Raw genomic sequence first — 14342 nt, 5'->3', positions numbered from 1 at the left:
TAAATTGACCTATATATAATTTTTTATTATATTATATATATATTTTTATCCCTCAATTTTAGTTATTGAAAATTTTGAATTTTATAGGAGTTTACCAAATATTTTCCTTAAGTTTTAAGGGTGGTAATTTTTTATAAAAATAGTTTTTTATTTAAAATTTAGTTGTTAAAATTATTTTTTGAAATAAAATTATTATTTTTGGACATTCCTTTTGAGAAAAAGGCATGTTGTCCTACTACAACTTATGATCATGTAAAAGAATCATCCTACTACAAATTAAGAGAGAGAGAGAGAGAGTGAGAGAGAGAGAGGAGTTATCTTCGTGTTTCTTCTGGAAATGGAATTTTGAAAGATATATATTTTTTTTAAAATTAAATCGATTAAAAAATTTTGATTACAAGGACAGCCAAACCTCAATAACCGGACAAACCTAGGATGAGTTTGGCACGTCAGTTCCAGTGAAGCCTGTGATTCTAAACATATATATAAATTTCAATTTGCTTTCCCTCTTTATATCCCAAAGAGCAAAGAGGTAACCATTTTTTCTTTTAACCTTTGATATTTGCTTCAATCATGCAAAGATTTCTTTCAATATCATCCAAATCAACCTCTCTCAAAAATCAGAAGCAGCTTCATCTCCCCCTCGTTTCTTCAGTTTCTTCTGCCACTCCAAAAGGGCAATCCTGTTCTCATTATTTCAATCAAAAGTCACCTTCTTTAGGCTCCAGGTTAGGTTTTGATCGGGTTTTCTCGTCTGGGTATTTTCCAAATCGTGTTAATTTGAGGGAACACGAAAGAAATGGAAATGGGTTTTTGAGGTCGAAGGGATTGGTTGGGGAAATTAGGAATTATAGCAGTGAAACTGACAGGGAGTCTATAGATTATGATGTTGTCATTGTTGGGGCTGGCCCGGCTGGCTTATCTGCAGCTATAAGGTTCAAGCAATTGTGTCAGGAAAAAAATGCTGATTTCTCAGTTTGTGTTGTTGAAAAAGGTGCTGAAGTAGGTAGGTTTCTGTCTTCTTTTGTTGGATTTTACAGTACATCTGACTGGCGTTTGAGCTTAGAACCATATGGTGCAAGTTTAGCTTTGAGCATTTATAAACATCGTTTAATATTTCTACATGATTGCTCAGCAAGAAAACAAATAATATTTCTATGTGATTTTAGGTGCTCACATCTTATCTGGGAATGTTTTTGAACCTCGGGCATTGAATGAGCTTCTCCCACAATGGAAAGATGAAGAGGTGCCTTTTCTTTTGATGTCTTCATTTTAGAATATGTTAAAGATTGGTATGCTGGAATCAGGTCAGTAATATATTCTCGTGGTGACCTCAATCATAGCTGACAACAGATTAGAATCCCTTTTCACCTGTTTGGCGTATGTGGATGATTTGGAGAAGTGTTAAAGTCTTCTATGTGGTCTTTGTCAAGTTGAAGGGAAGAAAAATGTTAACAAAAATAAAAATAAAAATAAAAATAAAAAATTAACCATTTCTCGTGTTTCTTCTAGCCATATCGTTTGCAAATCTTTGGAGGAATTCTACGTAAAATTATTATTGCTTCGTAAAATCGATAATGATGAATCCGTCATATCTCCTTTATACTTATACTGCTCTAAATTTGAAAGGACACAGAATCCTGTATGTTCTAGTATCTTGTAAGCACATTATATATACAGGTGTAAAATTGCTTGATTATTATATTAACTATAAAATAAAGGATATATCACTGACCATGCACATATTTTGAACATCGATAACTTTTTTCTCACTTCTCCTTTACTACATCTCATTTGCTCTCTTTGCATGCAGGCACCAATAAATGTCCCTGTTTCTTCCGATAAGTTTTGGCTTCTTACGAAGGACCGTGCAATTTCACTTCCTAGTCCATTTGATAACAAAGGAAACTATGTTATTAGGTATTTCTCTAATACTCGTGGACCACACTTGGAACACCTTGAAAAATGAATTTGATGATGGAATGCTTTCTGCATTTCTGTCAGATTGCAAGAAGTATTTTTCTTTTAATTATCAAAGTAAGCGGATAGCAACTTTGAAAACCAACTGTTTGCTGAATAGATGTTAGATTGCTGGTGAAATTAATCTTTGACACTCATTTTATCCTATGAGCACCTGCATTTTCTTCAATGAAATTTAATATGTTAACACATGAATCATGCAACACTTTCTTTTTATATACTTCTTCTCCAATTTAATGACATCAATTTTGCCTTAAACCTTAATGTCATGGACGTTGTGATGTAGCCTAAGTCAACTGGTGCGCTGGATGGGAGTAAAAGCTGAGGAACTGGGAGTAGAAATTTATCCGGGTTTTGCTGCCAGTGAGGTACTTATATTTTATGTCTTATTGCTATTTTATATTATGATGGCTGTTTGAAGGGTAAGGTGTGCCATTGTTCAGATATTATATGATGAAGACAATAATGTTGTCGGTATCGGAACTAATGACATGGGAGTTGCCAAAGATGGTTCTAGAAAAGAGAATTTCCAGCGTGGTGTAGCATTGAAAGGCATCTCTCTCTCTCTCTCTTTCTCTCTGTGCACTGAGAATTTAAGTTGAATGTAGTGGACTAAGCCATGGTGTTAACATGCAGGTCGGATTACACTTCTAGCTGAAGGATGTCGAGGATCATTATCACAGGTTTTTAGGAAAAAAAATAGTTGCTGAAGTGCTGTTCTAGGGGTCCAAGTTAGCCAGTTTACTGGTAAAGAATATTGATGGTGGCTATTGTTTTAATTTTCTTGAACAGAAAATAATGAAAGAGTACAAACTGAGAGAGAAGGTACAAGCTCAACATCAAACTTATGCTCTAGGAATAAAGGAGGTAATATTGTTAATTTCTGAAGCATATATTTTGCTGGGTTGGCTGTTCTAGGTATTTTATGCTTTTTCCATTTGAGAGATTATATAGTTACAATATATGCTATATATCCGAGATAATGTTTGTTGATATTGTTATTCAATCAGGTTTGGGAAATTGATGAGAAAAAGCATAAGCCTGGAGCAGTTCTCCATACATTAGGTTGGCCCTTGGATTCCAAGACTTATGGAGGGTCTTTTCTCTACCACATGAAAGATAGACAGGTAATAAAGTTTCTGTTGCTGCCCTCTGTTTTATGCTTATTTTGAAATAGAATCTTTGTTCTTCTCAAGTCCGTGGAGAATTCCCCCTACAACATTAAGATTGGAGAAGTTTGTGGTATGATGAATTGCTGAAACTGGACTGTTACAGCATTGTGTTATGCGCCTTGGCGTAGGATTTAGTCACAGGTCTAGACTAGAAAGAATTCTTGCTTTGACCTATGGTTACTTAAAAGGCAGATTCGTCCTTGACTGAACCCCCTCTCAAAATAACATTTCTTTTTGATAGAATAATTGCTTACCTCTTTATTTCATATTAGCAGCCTTTTATAGACTGTTAATAACGAAGGAAAGAGTCCTAATAGAATTCCTAACTTAGAGTTTATGAAGGAAATGAAAACCTAATATAATAGAGAAATTAAGTAAAACTAAAACTCTTAATAAACCTGATATAATAAATAAATAAAACTAAAATTCCTATTGCAATAAAAGCGTCCATATCACATTGGTGATTCAAGCCTTCATACTAGAAGCTGTAAATATTGGTGTCATTTTAAACGAGTGACATTTGTTCTTTGGAGCTAACATCATTGTTTGAAAGTTCTTTTAGCGCTCTGAAATTCCTTCTGTTGATATGATGGGCAATCCCACCTGTATGTAAATCATGAATTAGGTACATATAGAGGTTCATGGCACCCTATTTTCAAAATCGGTTAGCTTTCTAGTAGAAAATCCTTTATCCATATCCATGGATCTAATACTACTACAACATTCGAGCCAAAGGACTGCGCTTTTCCTAATGAACAATGGTTATGGGAGTGGTTTGAGGATCCCAGAAGTTATGGTAGGAAAGCCCTGTACCAAACTGCACCTGGTGTTATATTTGTGTTCCAATTCATATACACAATGTAAACTTCAATCAATGCCCTAATTTGATGTCGGAGGAAGCAAATCTGTCTCATTCAGGTCTAATGTCGTGGGTGTGTATTGTGAGATCTTGGAAGGTTTTTCTTAAAAAAGGCTCAAGGAACCTATATTTTAATAGCTGGCTAACCCTATGGGAAACCATATTTATGTTGGTAAATTATGTGTGATATTCCTTACTAGCTTCATGATGACTCAAAAGAGCACTTCCTTTTATTCTTCATTGCTTTCATCACCAGTATCACTTTTGTGGTTATTTTCTTCACGCTGATATTGTTCTTTTTTTTTTTTTCTCTTTATGTTGGTTGAGCATACAGATTTCAATTGGTCTTGTGGTTGCTCTGAATTATCATAACCCTTTCTTGAATCCTTATGAGGAATTCCAGGTAAACTAGACTCTTTACAACATTTTATGAATATTGTAGCATTTTCTTGAATATTAATTTAGAAAAACTGTTTTTTGCTTGTTACATTTGTTACTTACTCACTTCACTTTCTATTTTAGTTTTTTAACATGGTTATGCATTTACGTACCTTTTTTCTTTCCTAATTATCTACCATGTTTATAACATCTTCATATTGTTATGGCTTGGCAAGTCCATTTGGATGTCTCATTTCAATTGTTTCTCTTTCCTTCCATTCATCCTGTCACTGTTGAAGTGAAAGGTCTAAGCATTAGAGAAATCAGACGAGTCATGTTGTTTGGATTAGGTGCCTCATCACATATGTATGATTCTCAATCTAAGCCTCCACTAATTAACCAGATGTTTCTGTAGAATTGTCACTATTTGGAAACTGTCAAATCTGCCATCAATCCTTGTACTATGTATAAATAGTGGATTTAGTTGTTGTACTCTAATTAGGTCATTTTAGTTCCTGTCCTATTTGAATTTTGAAATTCCAGTCTTGACCGAACGATAGTTAAACTCTTGAAGTTAGGTTCTGCTATTTCCATAATCTTATGCAGTAAACATATTATCACGAGTAATGTTATGTCATCTTACGATTTCCACATAAAAAAAAGCCATGTCATTTTAGTTAATGTTTTTGACTGCTACCGTTTAAGTCAGGACTGAATCTTAAAATTTGAAAAGTATATGGACTAAAAATGGTCAAATTGGAGAACAACGATTAAAATCCACAACTTTTACATAGTACGGAGGATTAATTGCAGAATTTGTCCTAACTGATTTAACTATTGTCATTTGGGTCAAGACTAAAATTTCAAAAATCTGAAAGTACAAGGACTAAAGTTGACTAAATTAGAGTAAAAGGACTAAATCCATAACTTATGCATAATACAAGGACTAATAGCAAGATTTGACCTTCGGAGATTCGGATCAAAATCACAAACAAAACTGACATCCTCAGAATATTGGAAGATTAGAAACAACATAGCATGCTAAAGCTATGACTTTTCCTCATAGTGCTAAACAAGCTTCTCAGTTTAGCATTATTCAAGGAGAACCAATTGTACCAACAAGAAGAAAATAACACATTTGCATGATTTCTTGGCCATTGACTAACTTTCCTATTGTAGTTTAATCGGTGTTTCAGTTTGTTGGTTGCTGTAAATTTTCCAGAAAAATGATGTCTTGACTTTTCAATTTTAGGAGTCTCATGCATGAAACGAAAGAACCTTGTATCTCGCTCATATTGCTTTTTGGTTTTCTCTCTTGGTAGAAACTTAAACATCATCCCTCCATAAAACCCCTTCTAGAAGGTGGAACTGTACTTCAATATGGGGCTCGGACATTGAATGAAGGTGGTTTTCAGGTGAGTTTAGCACTCTGCCATATCTCATTTAGGCAAATCAGAATTGCTTAGAAATTAGCTAGCAGAAAATTGAATTTGTAAATGGCTAGCATAGTGTGCTAATATGAAAAAGGTTTCTGGAGTAGACTTAATGTATCCAAAGATAATTCATTAGGCAACAGCTGTGACCATTATATGAACTTTTACTGGATTGTTGATAATGAAGGATCTGGGCAAGCTGATTACCAATAGGTTCATACTTATAATTACACATTTCTGTTTTTGTTATTACATGTTATGCATACGTGAATATGATGCTAGTTAAATTTCAGTCTGTTCCATATCCAGTTTTCCCGGGAGGAGCAATTATTGGATGTTCTGCTGGCTTTTTAAACGTACCAAAAATAAAAGGAACTCATACTGCCATGAAATCAGGTAACTAATCTAATTAAAAGGATATAAACCTATTGTTGACTGTCTTTTTTTAGATTAATGCATTCAAATTCTTGTAAGTGTCCATATACAAGATTCTGAACTATTTAGACTGTTTAAACCAATGTATTTCAAAGGAATAATGTCTAGTGAAATTTTCAATTCCACATGTAATGTTCATGTGGCCTATATTATGACCATAGCCTTCTGTAAAGTAGAAGTTCCTTCCCTTGTATTTTTTTTTTCTATATTATAAAATAAGAAATAAACTGATAAAAACACCAAGTGTATATTATTTCCTAGAAGAATTTCAAATGCATCAGTGCACATAAATAAAGTTTCTTAAAAATTTCTGCATCATTATTAATGTTCTGCTTTTGAAATGAACATAATGCCTGCATTTTTAGAATAGACTAACATTAGTTTGTAATGTTAATCCCATGCTGCCGCATTTTCATATGTTTAAGATACCTATTTTATTTTGTATTAAAGAAACAGGACATGTTTCTAACAGGAATGCTAGCGGCAGAAGCTACTTTTGGTGTACTTCATGAAGGTTCCAATATGGAAGCATACTGGGATGCTTTGAGAAGTTCATGGGTGTGGGAAGAACTTCACAGAGCTCGGAATTACCGACCTGTAAGCATTTCCCAATATTTTGTTTCCATAACTGCATTTTCCATGTTTTCCCTCATGTTCTACTCTTTAGTACACTTTCATTTATTTTTGTGACTGCCTTCGGGTGTTAAGTTGATGAGCACATTTAAGAAACCGGTTTACTTTAATTTGCTTGCTTTTAAGGAACCACATATTTTTGTATCTGGATCAGTTCATTTTCACCTACATTTATTCATCTAACTGGTAAGGTTGCAGATGGTGAACTTAATTTTACAAGACAGCATAGTTTTGATCTTATGTTTTGAGCATAGTTTCATTTCTTGTAGGCATTCGAGTATGGTCTATTTCCAGGCCTAGCCTTAAGTGCGTTGGAACAGTAAGATTTCACTTTTTGCTGGGCATAGCTACGTGAAGATCAGTGTGGGCAACTTTTGCACAATTTTGATTTTCTCTAATGATAGTCTTGCACTGTATTGTCTTCTTGCAGCTATGTGTTGAAAGGAAAATCTCCATTCACATTTAAGCATGGGAAACCTGACCATGAAGCAACAAATGTAAGGGAAATCTTTTTCAAGTGATTAATAACTGAAGTTACACCCAAATGGAAAATTAAATATTTGGCTTTCTTTTTTTATCCTGGAATTGATGTTGTTGACCCTGTCAAATTCTTTGTATAATTATAAGCAGTAGTCCCAGTTTTTTTCTTGATAAAAAACATTCAGTACTGTATCAAGTTATCCTGTAAATGCTGTAAATGAGCCTAATCATATCTCAAATTCACATTTTTTTTCCCCTTTTACGATGCATAAATAGAACTCTTATTTTAAATAAGATGACAAAAACCGGGCTACATTTGTTGATGGAGAAGAAGTTAATCCTATGCTTCTTGTATCATGTGATTTTGTTTCACAACTTCAGGAATCAGTTAACTTGTTTCCTTTTGCAGGTTGCAAAGTTACATTCCTCAATTCAGTACCCAAAGCCAGATGGAGTTTTGTCCTTTGATGTGCCAACTTCTTTGCACAGGTGTGAAGAATGGTCATTGCCTTAATTTAGATTTTATTTCCAGAGATTAATTAGATGATTTTTTTTTTACTGAATGTCTAGATAATTTTTTTCCATAATTCATAACTTCTATTTTTGGTATATCTGAATTACCTTTGGCAGCATATCCAGTTAAAGCAGATGGCATGCATTATCATGTGATGCTATATTCTCTTTTTCAGTCTGTTCCGACTCGTGTTTGATATACTTATTTCTATTTGCATGTTAGGAGCAATACAAATCATAACCATGATCAGCCAGCTCATCTTCGCTTGAGGGACCCGAATATTCCTGAAACTGTAAACTTGCCAGAGTATGCTGGACCTGAGTCACGATATTGTCCTGCCCGTGTATACGAGTAAATTTCTTATCATGCTTTTTCTTTCAACTTATATCCATGTAATATATTGTCCCTGAATCCATTGTTTTCTTTGTTCGAATTGAAGGTATGTTCCCAATGAAAAGAATCAACTGAAGTTGCAGATCAATGCTCAAAATTGCTTGCACTGTAAGGTAATACCAGGAACAATTAGTTGAAACTCAATTAATTGTTTCACTTGAATAAAATCCTGGCATCAATTATATTGTCAAGTTCAGTAGAAAATTGAAAGTGATGAAAGCCTAAATGACTAACTTTCCCCTAAGGTACGAGACTTTCTAAAGTCTCATTTCGATACCCTCTAAAGCCAATTTTGACCTATTGCTTTGACTCTTCATTTTTCTTGAAAGACTAATGTCTGATACACTCATGTCTAATATAGGTATAGGGATATAACCTTCCAAGAATCCTCCAAATATATAGGAAAACATAGAAATAAATTTGAACATCCCCTTGTCAGATACTATGCTCCTTAGACCTTTGTGTAGTGTAGTGTAAGGTATGGGTATAGTTAGATATTTCTTTTTAAGTTTTTTCATGTATTTGGAGAATCTTTTGATGTCAGATATCCATATCCATGTCTCAGACACAAGTGGTGAACATTGGTATTTCAACAAAAATGAAGTGTCCCAACAACATTGGTCGGTTATATATTGGTATCTGACACTCATGGATGAGTTAAGAGTTGACATGTTTTAAAAATTATGGGTTTCACATTACAGACGGTGCTTTGCTCTCTTTTCTTGGTTGATGCTAAATTGGTACGTGGTTATTGCGCTAAAGTTAAGATGGTTGGTTTGAATATGTACAGGCATGTGATATTAAAGACCCAAAGCAAAACATAGAGTGGACAGTGCCAGAAGGAGGAGGTGGCCCAGGCTATTCAGTCATGTAGAATATATAAGCTAATCCCCTTTCTTTATCATTGCTCGTTGCAAATATAGTTCTACTTTTGTACTTTACAACAAATACATTATCTTTCAAATAATTCGAAGTCCCATCTTAATTGTTACAAAAATTTAACTTTTTACTAAACCATATGAAAAGAAAGCTTTAAGGAGCTCATGAAAGTGCATACATCTTGAGTCTTGCCCCTGGATTTGCCTTCAATCTCAAGTAATCAAGGTTTCCATTTAAATATCTGATTATTAACGTGTCAATATGACGTAGAAGTCTAGCTAGTTTCTCAAGGCAATCCAGAATGGTAAGCAGCTGGTAGAAATGTTGCGAATCAGGCGGTGACCTCCAACAGGACTAAGGTTAAAGGTTTATACCAGAAAACCTCAAAATCCAACATCCGCCCTCTTATGTCTTATCTGCGGATTGTGGACAAAGATGGGTCACCCGCTCTACGCTATTTTATTGATGAATATACTTTGTTTTCTTCGGCTTTTATGTTAGTCATGGTTGTTTACTTTGTTAGTGAATAAACTGTTTATCATGCAAAGGAACAAAAAAGAAAAGGATAATTTTATAGCTAAAACCTAATGACGTGTAGACCACTAGTAATTAATATTTTCAATCTTTGATAACATCAAATAAAAAAATCATTTATTCCTTATCTATAAAAAAGAAAAACCACAATCCACTTTCGAAATTACATACATTATCATTCTCGCGTTTTCTTATGCCACTTACATCTGAAATTATGTTAAAACTTTTTATGACAATATTTTACCAAATCTTACAGCATCAATATAATGCATATAGTTTTCGATTGGATATATTTAAGTATGGTATATATTAATAAATATTTAACTATTGATATAGTAGATAATTATGAAATTTTAAATATTAATTTACTTCAAATTTGACATGTTGTACCATAAAATGTGATGTTAGAATATCATTAGTATAAATTATGAAGCGTATACATCAGTAGATATTTTCTTAAATAATTATTTGATTAAAATTTAACAAAGTATCCATTATATATGTTCACTTTAATCGACATCATAATTGTAGAAAGAATAAATAACCATTGCAATTGAATATTATTTTCATCTACAATAATAAAAATGATTGAAAATGTATGTGGTGTCATAGTGATGAGATACGTTGATAATGGAATCGGATTAGAACATCCAAAAGAAAAGCTTCTTTGATTTGCCACGAGTTCACATCCCGTGAGACTACAGTTTGGTTGAACAATAATCTCAAAACCCGACAGGACCCAAAGCATATTAAGGGTTCACGGACTACTCTACACCAAACTTTTCTCCATTCATTCCTCTATAAATAACAATCTTTGGGTAGCTTAGCTCCTCCACACCGCAGATCCCCTTAGGCGTAGCTCTCGATCCACATCATAAAAAAAGTAAAGGAGAAAATGAAGGTCTGCAGGCACTTATATTGGCAATGGTAACGGTTATGGCAATCGCTCCAACTGATTCTCAAAGCATTTGCAACATGCCAGCTTCAGGTTTGATGGCATGCAAACCAGCAGTGACCCCTCCCAACCCTCTGTTGTTCCAATAGGGTCGGAAGCGTGTAAATTATTGTACTAAAAAATCACACAAAGTTCATTCCCAGGGAAGAGAGGTGGATCACAAGGATCTCTTAAATACCAAGTCTTTCCTTAGTCAGAATATTCCTTCTATCGTAATTTAATAGCACAATTAAATACTACTATTATACCCTCAAATATTGAAAGAAAAATAGGACAAGAAAGAACACAAGATTTTTAACGAGGTTCGGTAAATTATACCTACGCCTCGGGCACTAACACCGATGATAACTTTACTATCTCCAAAATATTACAAACAAATAGAATTCATTAAGAATTCTCAAATGGGAGAAGAGAGAAAACTAAGAGAGAAAGATTGGTTGGGATGGTTGAAATGAAAAATGAAAAGGCCTATTTATAGTTGAAGTTCAGGGACTAACTTGCAAATGGCCTAAAAAATTAGGGACCAAAATTGCAATTATCCCATTCAACTTTTCAACATTCGGTGCAACTTGCTTTACCTTTTTAACAAGTTGCTTCCTACCTTTGTTGACTTTTCAACACCCTCCACCTTGAAGATTTGATTAGGATAATCACATCTTCACACACTTCCTTCAACTCCCCAAATTCGATAAAGTTATCTTTTGTAGTGCCTCCAAATGCGCTCTCGAGCGCCATACACCTGAAGGTGCTCAAATTCTCAGGATGTTAATCAAGTTCAAACAATGATTAAACTTGATTGTTGTTACCACTTTGGTCATCATATCTCGGGATTATCTCTGTTGGAATCTTTCAAGTAGAATTTTCCTTTTCAAAGACTTCCACACAAAGTGATATCTTACGTCGATATGTTTGGTTCTTGAATGATAGACTTGATTTTTCGCTAAATGAATAGCGCTGATTGTCACAATATAGACTAATGTGACTTTGAACAACTCCCAAGTCTTTCAACAATCCATTAAGCCAAATAGCCTCCTTAATGACTTTCAGAATCGCCATATATTACGCCTCAGTAGTAGACACACTCATCAGAGACTGTAAGGTAGACTTCCAACTCACTAGGGCTTTAGCAAGAGTAAACAGATACCCCGTAGTTGAACGACGTTTATCTAAATCACTAGCAAAGTCAGAATCAACATATCCAACTACAAACTGACCAAGTGCTTCATCCTGCTCAAAAATTAAACCAACATCTACGGTTTTTCGAAGATACCGTAGAATCCATTTCACAGCTTGCCAATGTCCTTTTCCAGGATCATGCATATACCTGCTCACAACTTCAACAACTTGTGAAATGTCAGGCCTCGTACACACCATCGCATACATCAAACTCCCAACTGCATTAGCATATGGGACTTTCGCCATATATTCTCTTTCATCTTCAGTTTTCGGAGATAATTGAGCACTGAGTTTCAAATGAGAAGTAAGTGGGGTACTTACATGTTTTGTGTTTTCATTTACACCAAAACATTGTAATACCTTTTTCAAATATTGCTTCTGATTCAAACAAAGTTTGCCTCTCTGTCTATCTCTACTTATCTCCATACCGAGAATCTTCTTGGCCTCACCTAGATCTTTCATCTCGAACTCTTGATTCAACTGAGCCTTCAGCTTATCTATCTCTTTTTGGCTTTTTGAAGCGATTAACATATCATCAACATACAAGAGTAGATAAATGAAAGATCCAATCATGCGACTTCCGCAAATACACACAATTGTCATATTTGCTTCTTGTGTACTTCTGCCTTCTCATAAAGCTATCAAATCGCTTGTACCACTGCCTCGAGGATTACTTCAATCCATATAGTGATTTGTTCAGCTTACAGACCCAATTTCTACCACCACATCATGTATCCTTGGTGAGTCATATAAATCTCTCTTCTAACTCACCATGCAAGAAAGCCGTCTTAACATCAAGTTGAGCTAGCTCCAAATTCAACTGTGCTACCAAGGCCAACAAAATTCTAATGGAGGAATGCTTCACAACAGGGGAAAATACATCATTGTAGTCAATTCCCTCCTTCTGAGCGTAGCCTTTTGCTACCAATCTTGCCTTGTAGCGAACATCTTTCTTGCTAGGAGTTCCATCTTTCTTTGCGAATACCCACTTGCATCCGATTGCCCTTTTATCTTTCGGTAATTGTGCCAACTCCCAAGTATTGTTCTTCCGAAGAGACTGCATTTCTTCATCCATGGCGCATTTCCATTTGTCACTTTCTAAGCTTTGCATTGCTTCTTGATAAGTGACAGGAATATCATCATTAACAACGGGAAGGGCGTAGGCCACTATATCAGTAAATCGAGCAGGTTTACGAATTTCTCTCCGTGGCCTTGCAACTGTAACTGGTTCTGGTGTACTTAATGGTTCTTGAGTCAGAACATCTTCAACCTCTAATTCCTCCATTGTGGCTGGAGAATTAGACTTATTAACTGGGCATATCCCCATCTGCTCAAACTCCACCTGTTTTGGAGTACACTCCACCTGCTGTGGAGTATCGCTTGTCTGAATATCTTCATCTGCTACCTTTTTCAATGTGGCAGATTCATCAAAGGTAACATCTATGCTACAGATCATTTTCTTTGTGCTTAAGCACCAAAGACGAAATCCCTTCACTCTAGAAGTGATTCCCATAAAGAGAGCTTTCTTTGCCCTCGGATCTAACTTTGACTCCTTCACATAGTAATATGCAGTGGATCCAAACACATTTAAGGAATCATAATCTGTAGCCGGTTTTCCAGACCATACCTCCATAGGAGTTTTTCTTTCTAATGCAGATGATGGCAAACGATTAACAAGATGGCAACAGTATGTCACGACCTTTAGCCCAAAATTGCTTGCCCAACCCAGCATTGGACAACATACATCGAACTTTCTCCAGTAATGTTTGATTCATACGCTCTGCCACTCCATTCTGCTGCGGTGTATCCCTAACTGTGAAGTGTCGAACAATACCATACTCTTGGCACACATCAAAGAATGGATCACTTTTATATTCCCCTCCATTGTCCGTCCTAAGCCGCTTGATTTTCTTGCCAGTCTGGTTTTCGATCATAGTTTTCCATTTAAGAAAAACTCCAAGCACTTCATCCTTAGTTCTCATGGTATACACCCAAACTCTTCTGGAAAAGTCATCAACAAAAGTAACAAGATAGTGTTTTCCTCCCAATGAAGGTGTCTTGGAAGGCCCCCACACATCTGAGTGAACATATTTCAAAATACCTTTTGTATTATGGATAGCAATGCTAAATTTCACTCTCTTTTGCTTTCCCAGAACACAATGCTCTCAAAATTTTAATTTGCAAGCCTTTGCACCTTTCAACAATCCTTGCTTTGCCAGAATTTGCAAGGATTTTTCGCTCGCATGTCCCAACTTCATATGCCACAACTGCATTGAGTCCAATTCTTTGTTACCGAAAGCTGCAGCGACTGCTCCAATAACTGTACTACCTTGGTAGTAATACAAGTTATTTTTCCTGATGCCCTTCAATATCACAAGTGCGCCAGATGTCACTTTCAAAATCCCATCTCTCATAGTAACAACTGAGCCATTGGATTCCAAGGCTCCCAATGAGATGAGATTTTTCTTCAAACTGGGCACGTACCGAACATCAGTCAGAACTCTGGTTGATCTATCTTGGT

General features: G+C 35.3%; 1 protein-coding gene across 1 annotated transcript; it reads left to right on the top strand.

Annotated features, from left to right (window-relative positions):
• Window positions 1-245: 245 nt before the first annotated feature.
• On the top strand, window positions 246-9326 carry LOC108489615 (electron transfer flavoprotein-ubiquinone oxidoreductase, mitochondrial). The gene is made up of 18 exons (XM_017794280.2): window positions 246-1006; window positions 1170-1246; window positions 1814-1920; window positions 2267-2348; window positions 2424-2532; window positions 2617-2663; window positions 2773-2847; window positions 2991-3107; window positions 4346-4414; window positions 5712-5804; window positions 6116-6218; window positions 6730-6854; window positions 7160-7209; window positions 7321-7387; window positions 7780-7859; window positions 8107-8235; window positions 8324-8390; window positions 9068-9326. The coding sequence occupies exons 1-18, from the start codon at window positions 574-576 to the stop codon at window positions 9149-9151; spliced, it is 1914 nt and encodes a 637-aa protein (XP_017649769.1). The 5' UTR covers window positions 246-573; the 3' UTR covers window positions 9152-9326.
• Window positions 9327-14342: the final 5016 nt, after the last annotated feature.

The sequence above is a fragment of the Gossypium arboreum genome, chromosome 10 (genome assembly GCF_025698485.1).
Source record: "Gossypium arboreum isolate Shixiya-1 chromosome 10, ASM2569848v2, whole genome shotgun sequence".
Lineage (NCBI taxonomy): Eukaryota > Viridiplantae > Streptophyta > Magnoliopsida > Malvales > Malvaceae > Gossypium > Gossypium arboreum.
Note: the sequence above shows the minus strand (reverse complement) of the source record. Positions and strands in the feature narration are given on the sequence as shown.

What these genes read in the sequence shown, in the direction of transcription:
- LOC108489615 (XM_017794280.2), top strand. Translation starts at nt 574, where the DNA reads ATGCAAAGATTTCTTTCAATATCATCCAAATCAACCTCTCTCAAAAAT. An exon ending in ATGCTCTAGGAATAAAGGAG is followed by an intron (nt 2,848 to 2,990) that starts GTAATATTGTTA and finishes TTATTCAATCAG; the next exon opens with GTTTGGGAAATTGATGAGAA. An exon ending in TGTCCTGCCCGTGTATACGA is followed by an intron (nt 8,236 to 8,323) that starts GTAAATTTCTTA and finishes TTCGAATTGAAG; the next exon opens with GTATGTTCCCAATGAAAAGA.